This window comes from Pristiophorus japonicus, chromosome 2 (genome assembly GCF_044704955.1).
Source record: "Pristiophorus japonicus isolate sPriJap1 chromosome 2, sPriJap1.hap1, whole genome shotgun sequence".
Lineage (NCBI taxonomy): Eukaryota > Metazoa > Chordata > Chondrichthyes > Pristiophoridae > Pristiophorus > Pristiophorus japonicus.
In genome coordinates this window covers 197786616-197807917 of record NC_091978.1, presented here as the reverse complement: position 1 = coordinate 197807917, position 21302 = coordinate 197786616, and the positions used below count along the sequence as shown (strand labels likewise).

General features: G+C 44.5%; 1 protein-coding gene across 2 annotated transcripts in view; it reads right to left on the bottom strand.

Annotated features, from left to right (window-relative positions):
* The window catches only part of anapc4 (anaphase promoting complex subunit 4), a 139237-nt gene that overhangs the window by 8875 nt on the left and 109060 nt on the right, over window positions 1-21302 (bottom strand). For both annotated transcript variants that reach the window (XM_070870715.1, XM_070870716.1), the window contains exons 26-27: window positions 17689-17766; window positions 4765-4935 (exon numbers count right to left, since the gene is read on the bottom strand). In XM_070870715.1, the coding sequence (XP_070726816.1) occupies window positions 4765-4935; window positions 17689-17766 (249 nt within the window). The remainder of the gene's footprint in view (window positions 1-4764; window positions 4936-17688; window positions 17767-21302) is intronic.

Sequence of the window (21302 nt, the reverse complement as noted above, 5' to 3'; positions counted from 1 at the left end):
TGATTTGTTGTAGTTTAGATGGGAATTGAGAACATGGTTTATCATTTTCACTTTATTGACAAATGTGTAAAAAGGATGAACAGAATATCCATTGATTCATTTTCAAACTTTTGGTTTATCCAGTAGTTTGTACTGCAAACTGCTGTCTTTGGGACCCACACAAAAATTATTTTGTGGGGGTTGGAGCGGGAATTATATACAATCAAACCATGACTGAAGTTACATTCCTTTTCTTAAGTATGGCCTTCCTCACTCTTTAATGGTAGTTCACATATATTAATGTCACTCTAAAATTGGGGAAACTCACAGGGACTGTGGCTCTTTAGAGAGCTGGCCATCCTAGACTGGGTGTTGTGTAACGAGAGGATTAATTAGCAATCTTGTTATGCGAGGCCCCTTGGGGAAGAGTGACCATAATATGGTAGAATTCTTCATTAAGATGGAGAGTGACACAGTTAATTCAGAGACTAGGGTCCTGGACTTAAAGAAAGGTAACTTCTATGGTATGAGACGTGAATTGGCTAGGATAGACTAGCAAATGATACTTAAAGGGTTGACGGTGGATAGACAATGGCAGACATTTAAAGATCACATGAATGATCTTCAGCAATTGTACATCCCTGTCTGGCGTAAAAATAAAACGGGGAAGGTGGCTCAACCATGGCTAACCACGGAAATTAGGGATAGTGTTGAATCCATATAAATTGGCCAGAAAAAGCAGCAAACCTGAAGATTGGGAAAAATTTAGAATTCAGCAGAGGAGGACAAAGGGTTTAATTGGGAGGGGGAAAACAGAGTATGAGAGGAAGCTTGCACAGAACATAAAAACTGACTGCAAAAGCTGCTATAGATATGTGAAGAGAAAAAGATTAGTGAAGACAAATGTAGATCCTTTGCAGTCAGAATCAGGTGAATTTATAAATGGGGAACAAAGAAATGGCAGACCAATTGAAAAAATACTTTGGTTCTGTCTTCACTAAGGAAGACACAAATAACCTTTCGGAAATACTAGAGGACCGAGGGTCTAACGCGAAGGAGGAACTGAAGGAAATCCTTATTAGTCAGGAAATTGTGTTAGGGATAAATCACCAGGGCCTGATAGTCTGCATCCCAGAGTACTTAGGGAAGTGGCCCTAGAAATAGTGGATGCATTGGTGGTCATTTTCCAACAATTCATATACTCTGGATCAGTTCCTATGGATTTGAGAGTTACATACTTTTTAAAAAAGGGAGAGCGAAAACAGGGAATTATAAACCGGTTAGCCTGACATCAGTAGTGGGGAAAATGTTGGAATCAATTCTTAAAGATGTAATAGCAGCGCATTTAGAAAGCAGTGACAGGATCGGTCCAAGTCAGCATGGATTTATGAAAGGGAAATTATGCTTGACAAATCTTCTTGAATTTTTTGAGGATGTAACTAGTAGAGTGGACAAGGGAGAACCACTGGATGTGATGTATTTGGACTTTCAAAAGGCTTTTGACAAGGTCCTACACAAGAGATTAGTGTGCAAAATTAAAGCACATGGTATTGGGGATATTGACGTGGATAGAGAACTGGTTGGCAGACAGGAAGCAAAGAGTAGGAATAAACGGGTCCTTTTCAGAATGGCAGGCAGTGACTATTGGGGTACCGCAAGGTTCAGTGCTGGGACCCCAGATATTTACAATATACGTTAATTATTTAGACTAAGGAATTGAATGTAATATCTCCAAGTTTGCAGATGACACTAAGCTGGGTGGCAGTGAGAGCTGTGAGGAGGATGCTAAGAGGCTGCAGGGTGACTTGGACAGGTTAGGTGAGTGAGCAAATGCATGGCAGATGCAGTCTAATGTAGATAAATGTGAGGCTATCAACTTTGGTGGCAAAAACAGGAAGGCAGATTATCTGAATGGTGACAGATTAGGAAAGGGGGAGGTGCAACAAGACCTGGGTGTCATGGTACATCAATCATTGAAAGTTGGCATGCAGGTACAGCAGGCGGTGAAGGTGGCAAATGGCATGCTGGCCTTCATACCTTGAGGATTTGAGTATAGGAGCAGGGAGGTCTTACTGCATTTGTACAGGGCCTTGGTGAGGCAACACCTTGAATATTGTGTACAGTTTTGGTCTCCTAATCTGAGGAACGACATTCTTGCTATTGAGGGAGTGCAGTGAAGGTTCTCGGACTGATTCCCGGAATGGCAGGACTGACATATGAAGAAAGACTGGATCGACTAGGCTTATATTCACTGGAATTTAGAAGAATGAGGGGGAATCTCATAGAAACATATAAAATTCTGACGGGATTGGACAGGTTAGAGGCAGGAAGAATGTTCCCGATGTTGGGGAAGTCCAGAACCAGGGGTCACAGTCTAAGGGTAAGGGGTAAGCCATTTAGGACCGAGATGAGGAGAAACTTCTTCCCTCAGAGAATTGTGAACCTGTGGAATTCTCTACCGCAGAAAGTTGTTGAGGCCAGTTCGTTAGATATATTCAAAAGGGAGTTATATCTGGCCCTTACATCTAAAGGGATCAAGGGGTATGGAGAGAAAGCAGGAATGGGGTACTAAAGTTGCATGATCAGCCAATGATCATATTGAATGGTGGTGCAGGCGCGAAGGGTCGAATGGCCTACTTCTGCACCTATTTTCTATGTTTCTATGTTTAAAATCTCTTCATATATGTATGAAAATTTAAAAAACCGTTATATCTACCACTTGAGACTAGTGAAATACATTAAGGTAATCCACTTATAAAACGTGATTCATGGAAAATTTTATAGTACAGGTTGAACATCTCTTATCCGTCACCCACGGGACCTGGCCTGGCCTGTGCCGAATAAAGGATTTTGCCGGATGAAGGAAGGTTAGCGGCCCGGGGGGGGGGGCACCTGAGGTCAGGGAGGGGCGAGGGGGTCGCCGCCCCAGGCAGGCCGCGAAGTGTTGGCGGACCCTCAGCGGGCCACAAAGGGAGTGTTGCCACGGCCCCTCGGCAGGCCGGGTGTCACCGCGGCCCCAGCTGGCCGGGGTGGAGGTTGGCCACGTTCGGCGCATGTGCCCCCGGCTGCCAGAATCATGCTGGACAAGGGGTGGTGCCGGATAAGGGAGTCCCAGATAATGGAGGTCCAACCTGTATCACTAATCCCCAGTTATTCTGTTGTAATTAAATGACAAGGTTAAGAATAAAAAATAATCCTTTAAAAACAGGTACGAGAAAGATCAGCATACTGCTCATAATCAAGAGTTTTGGACTCTACGGAATAATTCTATATATAATGTGAAAAAAGCACAACAGTGCAGGCAGAACATTCACATGCCAGAAATTCACCTCCTTTTTCTAAATTAATTTCAATAGGAAAGAATAACCAATAGCCTCTAATCTTGTAAATTGTTTAAAGGGCATATATGTTGCAGATTTTGTGGGGGAAAAAAACCCTTTTAGTTCAGATAATTTCTGCCAGGGTTTGTCTTAAGAACCAAAGGTTTTAGGTAGTTCTGATGAAAGGTCATTGACTTGAAACATAAATCAGTTTCTCTCCACAGATGCTGTATTTCCAGCATTTTCTGTTTTTATTTTGTTTTAGGTAGTAATATCTTGTAATATTCAGCCACTGGCCGAATAGTTTGGGTAACAGATATTCCTCCCTTTATTCTCTACTCTCTTACTATTTAGGCTTGCTTTTCTTCAAGCACTGCTTTTAATGTAAAAGTAGGCTACAAATATTGGAGAAAGAGGAAGGAGTAGAAAGTGAAACTATTTTGAGGTTGCCAGTTACAAAAACTTGTGTCTAAAAATGTAAGTGCAACAACTGTAGATCTCCGTTTACATCTACATTTTTATGACAAACATTATTTTGGTGATTAAATAGCTTAATATCTTGATAAGATACACCACAAAAGTAAACCAGTTACTCTTCCAAGGTGTGGCTCATGACTTGGGTTCTTTCTGCTTCCAAACTTTGCCCCTCTAAGCACTCAATCCTTGCCCTCCGTGTGTCTGGTATTACTTGAGTTCATTATTGTTCCTCTTCATTCCACTGCTGTGTTAAGATTTGATTTGCTGCATCTTCACCTACCCTGGTTGCGATCTATTTTCCTCAAAAATAACTGGTCAGGAATTCAGTTGGAGTTACAAGGCTCTTCTGACTTTATTTAATTATTGTTCTTCAGCATACTCCCAAATTTACTTAATTTTCTATATGGGAATTCCATGCTAAGTAATAAAAAAAGTAATGGATGGCAAACATAAACCTGTTGTCTTGATGAACACACAGCTGAATGATCTGGGATGGATATTTAAGTATTAAGAGAGTGTGTACTCAAAGTTGGGAGCATTCATTAGTGTTGTGGGAAGCTACAGGTGACAAAACTGTTGGACCATTTGAAAGATAGGTTGGGTAGGTCTGTTTTCTTTCCTGAATTGTTGAATTGTGTGTGTTTATGATGTTACAATTTTTATTTTCGGGGTATATGAGGCATGAGTGAGGAATGGTCATTGCAGCTGCTCCCTACAGAATTTCTTTTTGCTGCAAAATGACTGGCCATTTTTGTGACTAAACCAATCAGAAATGATACCAGAACTGGTTCCACAGTTTGACTAGTCACTTGTTATACATTTATGAGATCCAACTGATTTATGTTTTGCAAATTTGATTGGGTGAGAGAACTCTAAAACACTACAACATTACACTTTGACAGAGACAAGATGTTTAAATAATGTAGATTAGTACAAAAGATACAGGATTTGAATGCCAAGACTGGCATTAATATAGTTCAAGTATTACCTTTTACCAGTATCCAAGCTCAATTCTTCCTCAGTTTCCTCATTGATGTAAATTGACGATAGTGGTAACTGTGCCAAGATTCGACCTTTTTCTTCTTTGTCTATGTGCCCTTTCAATAGTACTGTCAGTATTTCATCATCATAAAAACCAACGTCTAAAAAGCTGAACTGACTAAAAGAAAGCAAATAATCCAACTTTTAAGATGTGAAAAATTCCCCAAAGTAACATCATAAGCCCTAATCTGTACTGTCTGCATTAGTTTTGGTCTTTCAATTACAACAGCTTTCCTTTGGAAAATATGCTATTTTGATCAATTTCTAATGCTCAATGTTATAAGGTAGAAATGAAAGACTATGAAGCCACAGCATATTCAGCTGTGGCTTATTCATAAGGGCTCAATTTTCACCACCATTCTGCGCAGTTGTTTTGGCGTCCGCTGTTTTTTTTGAGCAAACTAAAATCTGCAAGTTTCGCCAAAGTTTCTGCGCCATCATAAACTACTTACGGCCGATTTTTTTTTAAGTTCACGATTTTTTTGATGTTACTGAAGGCGGAACCTGCAGGCTGTGCCATTTTTGGCCATTTAAGCGAATTTCACGAACTACGATTTTTAAAAAAACGGTGCAAACCTTATGGGAACTTAAGAAAATCGATGCAGATAAGACACCATTGTTTTAGCAGACCTGAGTTAGGTTTTGGAGGGAGGGAAGAAGACATTAATTTCATACACAACTGCATGATACATGTTTATTTTTGCAGCGGGAAGAGAGAAACTAAATTTATTCAATGGAAATTGGAAATGGAAATTGTGACTTGAAGTTCCACCCCACCACCGAACCTCTGCTCACCGGGCTCGAGGCACACAGGGTCGGAGTGCCGGCCGGCAGGATCACTTCCTCGGCCGGACACAGGAGCTCGGCGCTTGGCTTCAAAAGAACCCCGGGATAAGAGCAGCACGGAGGGGCTTTTCGGCCCAGGATAGGAGTGGCACTGGCACCAGGGGCCTTTCAGCTCGGGATAGGAGTGGCACCGAGGGGATATTCGGCCTGGGATAGGAGCGGCACCTCCTAATGTGAAGAGGCTTGGGGCAAAAACAGAAAGGTGCTTGTGCAAGTTGCTGTTATTTATACAATAAGCTGCCCAGAGGCAGTCAAGGAAGCAGTTCCTTCAAATTAAAAATCGAGCTCAGTTGAAACAACTAACAGTTGTGTCTGTTTATTCTTGCTGTAATGGAACGTCACTGGCGGTGGGGGGCCTTTCGGCCCGGGTTAGGAGCGGCACCGAGGTTCTACAATTGCTTATGTCTTGTGTATGTTTCACTTTCCAGCCTCAGCCCTTCAGTATGTCTCTCGTTACCCTAGCAACTTTTTTTGGAGCAGACCGTAAGCTCCATCCACAGACTTAAAGACAATCTGCGCCATGCCAAATTCAAAATTTATTACGGCAAAACTTGCAACTTTTTTTGGCACAGTCGACCACTAAAAAAAAATCGGATGTACCTATATAACTGCGCCAAAAATCGGCAATGTGGAAAATTGGCCCCATAATCCCATTAGGTAATATCCTATGCAAGGGAATAAAGACAAGTGCAAAATAAGCAACAATCTAAAGGCTGTGAGGTTAATTTATGTCAAACAGAAGATTGGTGTTAACATGCTGTGTAATGAGGTGCCATCTCGCAAGACTTTCATTATGCAAAAATTCTTGACTTTTTAAAATGTATGGCTATAGATTGTTTTCAAGTGCATTTTGGATTTATATTTAATGTAGAAGGTAGATCCATAACAACACTGGCAGATAATCAAGTAGTCAGATAATGGGTGTGCCACTGTATTAAAAAAAGAACTTGTGTTCATATAACACCTTTCACATCCTCCAGATGCCCAAAGTACCAAAGCACTTTAATACAGAAGTGTAATCACTATTGAAATGTTGGTAACGTGGCAGCCAATTTTCACATAGCAAAGTCTCTCAAACAGCAATGAGACAGATAAACAGACAACTGTTTTTTTTAATGATGTTGGTTGAGGGATAAATTTTTGCCAGGACACCGTCAGAACTCCCTTGCTCTTTTTAAATAGTGTCATGCGATCTATTATGTTCATCTGAGCAGGTAGGTGGGGCCTTGATTTAACATCTTATCTGAAAGACAGCAACTCTAAAAGAGCAGTACCCCCTCAGTACTGTAATGACATGTCAGCCTAGTCTATGTGCTCAAGTCTCTGGAGTGGGGTTGAAGCCACGCAATTCTGATTCAGAGGTAAGAGTGCTACTGCTGAGTCAAGGCTGACGATGTTAAAAGAAAAAGACTTGCATTTATATAGCGCCTTTCACAAACACCAGACATCCCAAAGCGCTGTACAGCCAATTAAGTACTTTTTGAAGTGTAGTCACTGTTGCAATGTAGGAAACATGGCAGCCAGTTTTCGCACAGCAAGCTCCCACAAACAGCAATGTGACAATGACCAGCTAATCTGTCTTTGTGATGTATTTGAGGGATAAATATTGGCCAGGACACCTGGGAGAACTCCACTGCTCTTCTTCAAAATAGTGCCATAGGATCTTTTACGTCCACCTGAGAGAGCAGACCGGCCTCGGTTTCACGTCCCATCTGAAAGATGGCACTTCCGACAGTGCCGCACTCCCTCAGTACTGCACTGAAGTGTCAGCCTAGATTTTTGTGCTCAAGTCTCTGGAGTGGGACTTGAACCCACAACCATCTGACTCAGAAGAAGCATCAGCAGCATGTGTCTGTTTTGACAAACTGATCTAAGCTTTAGATTACTGGGATAAAGCTGAGGAATGCGTGGCATAGTGAATACGCAGGTTTCCACGTGAAAATTCCAGGAATTAACTGCAACACAAATGAAACAGTTGCTTTGTTAGCTCATTTGGTCAGCATGTACATAAACTTAGGTGGCAGTGTTCCTTGCCTGCAATCAAGGAGGTTTTGGTGCATTTAAAAGAATGTTTTAGGAGATTTTGGACATTTTTGAGGACAAGGACAAGTCAGTCTAAACCGAGAGGGTCGTCAAATTTTGATCGACTTGGGTTGTCACACACACAAATATATATATATATGTATATAATATATATATAGAAAAAGAGAGAAAAGCTTAAAGAGAAAGAAACAAAAAATAGCATTAATAAACTAAAACATAATCAGGCAAACGCATTGAAAACAAAAGGAAAAAAGCAATGAAAAGAGAAATAAAAATAAAGACAAAAGGACAATGTGTACGAATAAATAGAAAAATAGTCTGAGATGAAATCAGAAGAAAATATTTGAGGACAGATTTTAAATTAATAGAAAGAATAAATATGATCTGCACCAACTGGTTTCAGATGAATTAGAATTAATTAAGCTTGTTCAAAGCCAACACTAATTAAAAAATGTATGTTGGCCATAGTTAGCTTCACTAGTTTATGATTACCTGTATGACTGCATGTTGTTATGGATCGAGTATCTAGCGTAACAGAAAAAGTACTACTTGTACTAGATTAGACCTTTTAAAAATACAGTATTATATTCAAACCACATTATGACGTGTGGGTGACTGCATAATCTAGTTTAATTTGAAATGCCCATCAAAGAAGAAATCCCAGCATTTGTTTTGTCTTAATGCTCTCAGTTCAAAATTACAATGGCCTGTGGAATTCAGTTCCATCAAATTCCGATTCATCTAACTGATTGGCCAAAAAGTGTTATATTTAGCCAGGATCTCCAAAATTGAAATGAGTAGATTAAAATCTTATGCATATAATCGGTCTATTTGTCAGAGACATTAAAAATCTGTATCATCCGATTTGATTTGTATGTACAACAAAACTATATGGAAAAAAAAAACAAAGATTTATATTTTTTTTGAAAGAAAGTAGTCAATTCCCTTTTAGCTATAATTACATTGCAACATCCCTGTATGAGTATACAAATTGACTTGCATTAGCATTTATAGCCATGGGCCCATTCAGTTCACATATAAACAGACACTGATTTTTTTCTTCACCTCAGTAAACAAAGTGATTTGCATATTCAGGGCTAGATTTTCCACTTTTGTGCTTATCGCCCAAAAATGGGCGTTATTTCTGGCGTGGGCGGTAAAAAAGGGTTTTCAGATCGCCAGCTTCTCGCCTATTCTCAAAGCACCGAGACTCCATTTTTGAAAATGAGCATTACTGCGAGCGATATGAAATGAGCACCTTCTGCCATAAAGTGTCGCCGTCCTTAGCAATGGCATGGCCCGATTCCTGCAATTCAGAAGGTCAAGGTTCATCATGACATGCGCAGAAGAGGAGAGAGAGAGAGAGAGAGAGAGAGAGAGAGAGAGAGAGAGAGAGAGAGGGAACTGAGACGGACTGAAGGCGTGTGTGGGTGTGGTGTGTGCTTGTTTGGCTGTTGTGGGAGGCACGAGGGAGATTCACCAGCAGCAAAAAGCCTACTAAGCACCAAGAACATAGTTGGCACCGAGTTTCTGTCCAACAAATAAGATATAACATGGAAGGGATGGTGGAGGTCCTGGAGCTGGTAGTCAGGAACACTGGTGGCAGAGGGCTCCCAGTGGTCCCGGAGCACAGCACTGCACTCCAAGGTGCCGCACCCCATTGCCAACCACACGAGAGCCAGCAGCAACATCTTGCTTCTGGCTCGGAGCACGTTCCCAACTCGGGACCGTCCTCTTCCATATTCGTCCAAGCAGCGTTTCAGCCGTCATCCCCCCCACCCCCCCCAATGAAGCATCGCCTGAGGAGCTCCTCAGCCAGGCGACTTGGAGTCAGGAGAGGAAGGGGTAGAGGTGGGGAGGGGGAACGGTTGTTTTTTTTTTTTTTTAAAAACAGAATTTTTTTTTTTCTTTTTCGTTGCCAATCTTTCCAATTCTTTGTCAAATCACAAACGCCAGAGGTCACCTTGCACACATCAAGGATCACTCTGCGCCAATGCTCTTAGCCAAAAGGCCTAGAGCCACTGCACCGTTCCTGGAAGTACTGCAATACCAGGTTCGTGCCATGGAGGTGGATGGGTCAGGCCCCCCACACACCTCCGTGGAGGTGGATGGGTCAAGCCACCCCACCCACCTCCTATTTTCCAGAAATACTGATAATTTCAGACAAATGTTAGGTTTAAAATGTTTTTTTTAATAAAACCGTGTTGCGCATTGGCTCAGATAGCTGCACCGTTACATGCTGGTGATTCCTTAACATCAAAGGATATAATGTCATTAACTTCAATCAACTTAAACTTTAACTGTTACCAAGGTGATGCTCACCATTGATGTATGACCTGCACACCCAGCAGTGTGTCAGGCAAAGCGATCATTGATGAGCTCCTGACGTGATGCTCTTGCATCTATCATGCCACCACGGGCCCTTTCATGTGGTCTCCAGTGGGGCGGGGGCATGGTTTCAGCGTCAGCCTGATTGTCTGGGCCGACGTCAGCGTACGCTTCCTCGTCCTCCTCTTCCTCTCTCATGTGAGGTGGGCTGTAAGACTCATCAGGCAATTCTTGTCCCCTCCTGATAGCCAAGTTGTGCAGCATGGAGCACACCACCACGAATTGAGCTACCTGCTCAGGGTGGTATTGGAGATCGCCTCCTGAGTGGTCCAGGAATCCAAAGCGTTGCTTAAGCACGCCATTGGTTTTCTCCACGATATTGCAAGTGGCTCTGTGGCTCTCGTTGTATCGCCTCTTGACTTCGGTGTGGGTGTCACGCAGGGGGGTCATCAGCTAGGTGATGAGGCCATATCCTTTGTCACCAAGCATCCAGCATTGACCTTGTGGTTGATTGTTAAACAAATCAGATACAGTGCTCTCATGCAGGATGTGAGCATCATGGATGCTGCACGGAAATTTAGCATTCACTGCCAGTATAATTTGCTGGTGGTCGACAACGAGTTGGACATTCAGGGAGTGGAATCCCTTGCAGTTCCTGAAAACCTCTGCATTCTGAAAAGGTGCCCGCATTGCGATGTGCGTACAGTCTATTGCTCCCTGCACCTTGGGGAAGTTTGCAATTCTGGAGAATCCTAGAGCCCTCTCACTCTGTGCCTCCCTGGTCATAGGGAAGCTGATCAAGTCCCCTCCTGTGTGCATACAGGGCTTCAGTGACCTGTCTAATGCAGCAATGTGTGGCATGCTGAGAAAGTCCGCAAGTGTCGCCAGCTGTGGCGTGAAAAGAACCCGAGGTATAGAACGACAGTGCCGTGGTAACTTTGACCTCGACAGACAGTGCAGTACTGATGGTGCTGGCAGGCTGCAGATCTCCCCTTATCAGCAGGCATACCTCAGTGATAACCTCTTTGTGGAAGCGCAATCTTCGAAGGCAGGTGGTGTCGGGCAAGTCGAGATAAGACTGGCTCTCCCTGCACTTGCGGGGAGTGTAACGACTGGTCCTCCTCATCAGTCTGGCACGTCTTACATTAGGCACATAATGCTGTGGAGCATATCTTCGGCGATCTCAAGTCTGCTGCATGTAATTGGTCATCAAGAGAGGGTGAGAAAGGACAGGCCCCATTGCAGTAGCTCTGTTTTCCACCGATTGGTCCCAAACAATAAATGTCCCGATGAAGACACCTATTCAATTCAAATCAGTCACAGTATGATCAAGATGTTTGTACAGATGTTCATATCAACTCCAATGACCTCCAGAGTACATCCGAACTCCCCCGAGGTTGAAGCACAGCAGCCTTTTAAAGGATGCGACATGTGATGTAGAACATGGTGTCCATAACGCTGTGTCTCTCATATCCCCATCATTCTGCTTTCCTTACCCTACTCCTGTACATCTTTACTCACACCAACTTATCTTGCACCTCCACCCATCCCTCCCTATCTACACTATCACATCCTCATCTCATGAGCCACCACTCACACTCACCGTCATCCTAGTCCAATCATACCAACTAATAACACACAAGGGTAGGCACTTAAGTGTTTTATACAATGTTCACGTAATGTTTCTGTTAATTGGGTGTCAAACATTGAAACCTTTGTGAGCACCTTTGGAAGTGGCTTAAGTGAGTTGCAGTGAATGGTGAGACATAACGGTACCCGCGCCTCCTTCCCCTTTCCCCTTCCCCCCCAACCACGGTCATGAGTTTGAAAGGAATGGCTTGGGCGTTGTAGGAATGCTTTATGATGTTGGTGTGGGGTGGTGCCAACCTGGTGCATGATATGGCAGCCACGATGTACCATGTCAAGTGAAGTAATTCTGGCCAGAGTGAAGTCATCCCTGGCCTCCCGGGCAGCAATATGGTCAGGTGTTGATGCTATCTGTCCTATGCAGCATCCGGTGATTGTGGAGAAGGTAGGTGGTGTTGTTGTTGGTGCTGCTATTGTTGGGGCTGATCGTGGTGGGATTCTGAGGACCAAATTTGAGAGTTTAATGGGCAACCACGCTGCTGGAATAGATGGCAGGTGAAGTAGAGATGACAGAAGCGATCTGTCAATGGTGAAAGAGGTAATGAGGTCAGACTGGATGGAGACTTGTGTAAAGACTTGCAGTATGATGAATCTGTTGTGGAAATGCAGCGAGAAGGAGTTTGTGGCTGAGAGAAGATATCTCCGTAAGGTGGGAGCTTTTACTGTACATTTGAAGCTGTCGACTCAACAGCTAATTCAATGACCACTGAACTCCTGCCTCAGCTTGACAGATGTGGTCCACGACCAGCATGGACTCCGTGGACGAGCTGTCAAATGCAGAATGTAAGCAGAAAATCATTCTTAAGAGGTTCTAAACAAGCCACTAATTACCTGAATTAGGTCCCCCGCTGTGAACTCACTGCTGCGTCAGGTCTGCTCAGCGTTGACACACCTGACATCCAGGAAAGGTGTGTGCTGGTGGATTCACAGTGGGGTTCCGACCTGCTGGGGAAAAAAAAGTTTCCACACGACCCGCCACCGATAACGCCCGCTGACCCCCTGGAAAATCCAGCCCTGCATTTCAAAGTTACTTAGTTGGCAGTTTAGCACTTTGGGATGTTCCGAGGTCATGAAAGACGCTGTATAAATGCAAGTCTTTCTTTAATTAAAATGTCAGGCCACATCCATTAATTTATTTTAAACCGAGTAACCTAAATTAATCTTACAATATATACAAGTCATTATGTGGAATAAAATTTTAAAAAAAAGTTCCACTGCATTTTGGCACTTACTCAATGCATCTTGCAGTGTGCTTCATTCTTGTGCTACCTGGGCACGAGAAGCACGACCATCAGCCGGCAGCAGTGTGGTTGTCCACACTCATTGCGTTGTACACACCGGTGAGCAAGAGTGGGAGGGCCATTCGGCACGGGATTGGAGTGGGTCCAGCCGATGGGAAGCCGTCCTTTCGGCCAGGGATTACAGTGGGTCCTCCGAGGCATCCGAACTCCCGGTTTCCGAACTCCCGACCTCACAGGGCCTACCTATTCGCCGACCTCCCGACCTCAGGGCCTTACCAACTCGCCGACCTCAGGGCCCTACCGACTCTCCAGGACAACACAGGAAACTACATCCAGCTGCTTTCGCCTCCGCAGATTGGGCCGCCCGGACTCCGGGGTCGCTGCCAAGGCCGGCTCTGAGTTGGCCGAAGGGACTTAGTGGCCGGCGTTTAACCGGCCAAAGGGACTCCGGGGCTAACCCAGGACAACAGAGGGCTGGCGGCATCCATGGAGCAGTGCCAGGAGAGTAACCTACTACTGACTTACATTTTAGATTTTTAATCTACTTTTAAACTTTTAATCAACTTGAGAAACTTTTTAAACAATTTGGGAAAACTTTTAAACTTTTAAATACCTTGGAGAATTTTTCCTTTGAAACCTCTGGAGAAACTTTAAATAACTTTGGAAAACTTTGGAAGAGACTTTTAAAACATCACTCGGAACTCCAGCGGACAGCTGACCTTCCTAATGCCTGTCCCCAACCAAGCCTCGGGCCACCTACCATGAAGGGAGCTACTCGCCGCCGAGCTTGCGGTCAACATCTCGCCGTAGGCAATTAGGCTCATACAGCAGTGCCTGGTCTCCAGTCGTCTTGGATCACCTTGCCACTGTACCAAGACCTTGCTCAGCTAAGCCCGTGTGGCTGCCGGAGTGCAGCAGCCACCCCATGTTAAAAGAACTCATGCACAGACATCTTCCACTTCGTTAACATGAAGTTCGGGACCTGGAACGTCAGGACCCTCAAGGACAACTCCAACAGCGATAGGCCTGAACGCCGCACCGCCATAGTTGCCCGGGAACTTAGGCGCTTTGACATCGAAATCGCCGCCCTAAGTGAGACCCGGCGGACTGGGTAAGGTCAGCTCAAGGAACAAGGTGGAGGTTACATCTTTTTCTGGAAAGGAAAACTAGAGGAAGAATGCCGCCTTCACGGAGTCAGCTTCGCCATCAAAAATGAGCTGGTTGACTGCCTCAAAGACTCCCCCCCTGCAGGGTTAATGAACGCTTCATGACTCTTCGACTCACCCTATCCTGGTACCAATGCGCCACAGTCATCAGTGCGTACGCCCCAACACTCGATGCAACGGATGAGACTAGAGGGTTTTTATTCCAACCTCGAAACATCCCTGTTCCGCATCCCCACGGGTGACAAATTGATCCTCCTAGGTGATTTCAACGCCAGGGTCGGCAAAGACACAGCCCTCTGGGGAGGCAGGATTGGCAGAGAGGGGGTAGGGAAAGCCAACTCCAGCGGTACCCTACTCCTGACAAAAATGTCCAGAACATGAACTCCTCATCATCAACACCCTGTTCCGCCAGAGGGACAAATACAAGGCATCAGGGCAACACCCTCGCTCCAAGCACTGGCACCTGCTTGACTATGTCATCATCCGAGCCAGGGATCGCAAGGATGTGCGCATCACCCGCACCATGACAGGAGCTGACGACTGCTGGAAGGACCACCGCCTAATCCGATCCATCATCGACATAAACATAGCCCCCAAAGCAGAGGGGACAGCAGAAGCAGTGCCCCAAAAAAGTCAATGCCGAGGCACTTAAGGACCCAGCTAAGAGAGCCCTATACAGCCAGCGCCTCACAGCTAACCTGGCGTGCCTTGATGACCCTGAGATGCTGAATGCCGACAGTGCTTGATCTGCCCTCCAGGTCTCCATAACCAATGAAGAGACACTTGGTCACTCAACCAGAAAACAACAGGACTGGTTTGATGAAAATGATCAGGAGATTAAGAACTAATAGATCGCAAGTGCAGAGCATTTCTGAGCCTCAGGCAACAACACAACTCGGGAGCAGCAAAGCAACATTACAGACGGCTCAAGGCTGAGGTCCAACAAAAAACCCGGGACCTAATGAACAGATGGTGGATGGAAAAAGCACAGGAGATACAACAACTGGCTGACAGCCACGATATGCGAGGATTCTTCACTGCAGTCAAGGCCACCTACGGTCCAAACTCCCAAGGTCCCGCCCCACTGCTGGCCAAGAACGGGGAAACACTCATCAAGGACACCGAGGATGTCAGGGCCCGCTGGAAGGAGCACTTCGAAGATTTCCTCAATCGAGACTCTGCCTTTGACATGAGTGTTCTCGACTCCATCCCGCAGCATATGGCCCGCCACCACCTCAGTGAAACTCCAACACTGCACGAGGTAGGTAAAGCCATAAAACAGCTCAAGAACAACAAGGCTGTGGGAGCGGATGGAATCCCTGCTGAGGCGCTAAAGTATGGCGGAGAGGCGCTGATTACATGACCTCATCTCTCTCAGCTGGAGGGAAGAGAGCATGCCGGGAGATCTCAGAGATGCAGTGATCATGACCATCTTTAAAAAAGGGGACAAGTCCAACTGCGGCAACTACAGGGGAATCTCCATGCTATCAGCCACTGGGAAAGTTGTCGCTAGAGTTGTCCTCAACAGTCTTCTCCCTATGGCCGAGGAGCTCCTCCCGGAGTCACAGTGCAGATTTCGTCCCCTACCGGGCACAACGGACATGATCTTTGCAGCACGACAGCTACAGGAAAAATACAGGGAGCAGCGCCAGCCCTTATACATGGCCTTTTACGATCTTACAAAGGTCTTTGACACCGTCAACTGCGAGGGTCTATGGAGCGTCCTCCTCTGTTTCGGATGCCCCCAAAAGTTTGTCAACATCCTTCGCCTGCTCCATGACGACATGCAGGCCGTGATCCTTACCAACAGATCCATCACAGACCCAATCCACGTCTGGACCGTGGTCAAACAGGGCTGTGTCATCGCCCCAACCCTCTTCTCAATCTTCCTCGCTGCCATGCTCCACCTCGCAATCAACAAGCTCCCCGCTGGAGTGGAACTAAGCCACAAAACCAGTATGAAGCTGTTTAACCTACACCGCCTCCAGGCCAGGTCCAAGATCACCCCAAGCTCTGTCGTTGAGCTACAGTATGTGGACGCGCCTGCGTCTGCACACATTCTGAGGCTGAACTCCAGGATATAGTCAATGTATTTACTGAGGCATATGAAAGCATGGGCCTTACGCTTAACATCCGTAAGACAAAGGTCCTCCACCGGCCTGTCATCGCCGCACAGCACTGTCCCCCAGTCATCGAGATTCACGGTGCGGCCCTCGACAACATGGACCATTTCCCATACCTCGGGAGCCTTTTATCAACAGGGGCAGACATTGATGCGGAGCCTCCAGTGCGCCAGTGCAGCCTTCGGCCGCCTGAGGAAAAGAGTGTTTGACGACCAGGCCCTCAAATCTACCACCAAGCTCATGGTCTACAGGGTTGTAGTAATAACCGCCCTCCTGTATGGCTCAAAGGCATGGACGATGTACAGAAGATACCTCAAGTAGCTGAAGATATATAACCAACGATGTCTCCGCAAGATCCTGCAAATCCCCTGGGAGGACAGGCGCACCAACATCAGTGTCCTCGTCCAGGCTAACATCCCCAGCATTGAATCACTCGATTAGCTTTGCTGGGCAGGCCATATAGTTCGCATGCCAGACATGAGACTCCAAAAACAAATGCTCTATGCGGAGTTCCTTCACGGCAAAGGTGGGCAGTGGAAACGTTACAAGGACACCCTCAAAGTCTCCCTGATAAAGTGCGACACCATCACTGGCACCTGGGAGTCCCTGGCCAAAGACCGCCCTAAGTGGAGAAAGTGCATCCGGAAGGGCGTTGAGCACTTCGAGTCACAACACCGAGAACGTGAAGAGGTCAAGCGCAGGAAGGAGCGTGCAGCAAACCAGTCACACCCACCCCTTCCCTCAACGACTGCCTGTCCCACCTGTGACAGAGTCTGTGGCTCTCATATTGGACTGTTCAGCCACCAAAGAACTCACTTCAGGAGTGGAAGCAAGTCTTCCTCGATTCCGAGGGACTGCCTACGATGATGATGACCTGGGCTCTATAGTGTACTCAATAGCTACAGTACACATAATGCTGAAGGCAACACTGGTGCATCATTGCAGAACTTGTAGGCATTTTGGTCAGATAGGTAAACTGTTTATATGACCACATTCAGAAAATGAATGTGTGACCTTGCACCAACATCTTGTTTTTAAGCATCAGCTCGCCGCTGAGCATATTGTATGCCCTACTCGATTGGCTCTGAAAAAAGTGTACACACCTGAAACATCACAACTTGTCTTTCCTCTTTATAGATGCCTACTGACCTGTTCTATATTTCCAGCCTTTTCGGAATTTATTTTAGATTTCCAGCATTTGATTCCCCGCCCTTTTTATTAGCCTATTCATGTTGTAACATACATGCTCAGCAGCTGACACCAAAACAGAAACAGATGTGGTTGAACAGCTACCTTTCAAAGTGTGTGTGGTATAGCTGTCTACAAATACCTCACTTACTAAATCATTTCAGTACATCATATCTTGGAATAATTCAAAATAATTTTACAAGACTAAATATTTATAGCCAAAGTTCCTTTAGGGCTCGTGTTCGAAAATATGAACATGCTGAATATAGTAAAATAATTGGAATCTCACCTTTCCTTGTTACTCTCATTTCTGCTATTACACAAAAAATCTCCAAACTCTACAGCAAGCAGCCAGTTAGAAACAGACCTGTAAAAAACCAATAATAGGAACATTTAAATTTAAGCTAGAATCCTTAAGATTTCACATGGGTGAACATTAAAACATTGTATTATAAATTTAAATATTTCTTTATTCAGATCAGTATTCAATACAATTTTCACATTTCTGAAATTAAAAATCTCTCTCTTGCTATGAAAGTTTCAAGTTGAACTGTGGCTGAAAGTCAATCCAATCAGATTAAGAACATAAGAAATAGGAGCATGAGTAGGCCATTTGGCCTCTTGCGCCTGCTCTGCCATTTAATAAGATCATGGCTGATCTGATCATGGGCTCAGCTCCACTTCACTGCCCGTTCCCCATAACCCTTTTATTCCCTTATCGCTCAAAAATCTGTCTATCTCCGCCCAAAATATATTCAATGACCCAGTCTCCATAGCTCTCTGGGGCAGAGAATTCCATAGATTTACAACCTTAGAGAAGAAATTCCTCATCTCAGTTTTAAATGGCGGCTTCTTATTCTGAGACTATGTCCCCGGTCATACTCAATCCTTTCTTCCAAGTCGTTAATATAGATTGTAAATAGTTGGGGTCCCAGCACTGATCCCTGCGGCACCCCACTAGTTACTGATTGCCAACCAGAAAATGAACCATTTATCCCGACTCTCTGTTTTCTGTTAGTTAGCCAATCCTCTATTCATGCTAATATAGTACCCCCAATCCTGTGAACTTCTATCTTGTGCAGTAACCTTTTATGTGGCATCTTATCGAATGCCTTCTGGAAATCCAAATACATCACATCCACTGGTTCCCCCTTATCCCCCTTGCTCATTACATCCTCAAAGAAGTCCATGCAATTTGTCAAACATGTCTTCCCTTTCATAAAACCATGCTGACTCTGCTTAATTGAATTATGCTTTTCCAAATGCCCTGCTATTGCTTCCTTAATAATGGACTCCAGCATTTTCCTCAATGACAGATGTTAGGCTAACTGGTGTATAGTTTCCTGCTCTTTGTCTGCCTCCTTTTTTTAAATGGACACGCTTATTTGTACTGCAAAAATGGCCAACAGGTTCCACCCCCTATTTCTGATTGGTCCCCTTGGAGGAAGCCACACCCCGAAGTTTCACAGGAATGTATCACTGGATCCGCCCATCCCAAGGTCTCACTGACTTTGAAAATTGTAACTCGATCCACTTTGACTTCCCGACACACTCTCTCCACCACCCCCCCGCCACCAGCCTCTCTTCCCCACCCACCCCTCCCCATGTCTCTCTCTCCCCCCCATCCCAGCCTCTCTCTCTCCGAATTCTCTGGCAAATGATACTTAAAAGGTTGACAGTGTGTAGGCAACGGCAGACATTTAAAGATCACATGGATGAACTTCAACAATTGTACATCCCTGTCTGGCGTAAAAAATAAAATGGGGAAGGTGGCTCAACCGTGGCTAACAAGGGAAATAAAGGATAGTGCTAAATTGAAGGAAGAGGCATATAAATTGGCCAGAAAAAGCAGCAAACCTGAGGACTGGGAGAAATTTAGAATTCAGCAGAGGAGGACAAAGGGTTTAATTAGGAGGGGGAAAATAGAGTATGAGAGTAAACTTGCAGGGAACATAAAAACTGACTGCAAAAGCTTCTATAGATATGTGGAGAAAAAAAGATTAGTGAAGACAAATGTAGGTCCCTTGCAGTCAGAATCAGGTGAATTTATAATGGGGAACAAAGAAATGGCAGACTAATTGAACAAATACTTTGGTTCTGTCTTCACTAAGGAAGACACAAATAACCTTCTGGAAATACTAGGGTACCGAGGGTCGAGCGAGAAGGAGGAGCTGAAGGAAATCCTTATTAGTCAGGAAATTGTATTCGGGAAATTGATGGGATTGAAGGCCGATAAATCCCCAGGGCCTGATAGTCTGCATCCCAGAGTACTTAAGGAAGTGGCCCTAGAAATAGTGGATACATTGGTGGTCATTTTCCAACATTCTATAGACTCTGGATCAGTTCCTATGGATTGGTGGGTAGCTAATGTAACACCACTTTTTAAAAAATGAGGGAGAGAGAAAACAGGGAATTATAGACCAGTTAGTCTGACATCAGTAGTGGGGAAATGCTGGAATCAATTATTAAAGATGTAATATCAGCGCATTTGGAAAGCAATGACAGGATCGGTCCAAGTCAACATGGATTTATAAAAGGGAAAGCATGTTTGACAAATCTTCTAGAATTTTTTTTGAGGATGTAACTAGTCGAGTGGACAAGGGAGAACCAGTGATGTGGTGTATTTGGAGTTTCAAAAGGCTTTTGACAAGATCCCACACAAGAGATTAGTGTGCAAAATTAAAGCATATGGTATTGGGGGTAATGTATTGACGTGGATAGAGAACTGGTTGGCAGACAGGAAGCAAAGAGTAGGAATAAACGGGTCCTTTTCAGAATGGCAGGCAGTGACTAGTGGTGTATCGCAAGGTTCAGTGCTGGGACCCCAGCTATTTACAATATAGTTAACGAGTTAGATGAAGGAATTGAATGAAGGAAGAGACGGTATTGGCTCTAATGAACAAAATGTTGAATCATTGTGGGTGGAGAATAGAGATAGTAAGGAGAAAAAGTCACTGGTGGGCATAGTTTATAGGCCCCCAAATAATAACTTCACGGTGGGGTGGGCAATAATCAAGGGAATAATGGAGGCATGTGAAAAAGGAACGGCAGTAATCATGGGGGATTTTAACCTACATATTGATTGGTCAAATCAAATCGCACGGGGTAGCCTGGAGGAGGAATTCATAGAATGCATACGGGATTGTTTCTTAGAACAGTATATTACAGAACCTATAAGGGAGCAAGCTATCTTAGATCTGGTCCTGTGTAATGAGACAGGAATAATAAACGATCTCCTAGTAAAAGATCCTCTCGGAATGAGTGATCACAGTATGGTTGAATTTGTAATACAAATTGAGGGTGAGGAAGTAGTGTCTCAAACGAGCGTACTATGCTTAAACAAAGGGGACTACAGTGGGATGAGGGCAGAGTTGGCTAAAGTAGACTGGAAACACAGACTAAACGGTGGCACAATTGAGGAACAGTGGAGGACTTTTAAGGAGCTCTTTCATAGTGCTCAACAAAAATATATTCCAGTGAAAAAGAAGGGCGGTAAGAGAAGGGATAACCAGCCGTGGATAACCAAGGAAATAAAAGAGAGTATCAAATTAAAAACCAATGCATATAAGGTGGCCAAGGTTAGTGGGAAAATAGAAGATTGGGAAAATTTTAAACGACAGCAAAGAATGACTAAGAAAGCAATAAAGAAAGGAAAGATAGATTACGAAGGTAAACTTGCGCAAAACATAAAAACGGTTAGTAAAAGCTTTTACAGATATATAAAACGGAAGAGAGTGACTAAAGTAAATGTTGGTCCCTTAGAAGATGAGAAGGGGGATTTAATAATGGGAAATGTGGAAATGGCTGAGACCTTAAACAATTATTTTGCTTCGGTCTTCACAGTGGAACACACAAAAACCATGCCAGAAATTGCTGGTCACAGGAATGTGGGAAGGGAGGACC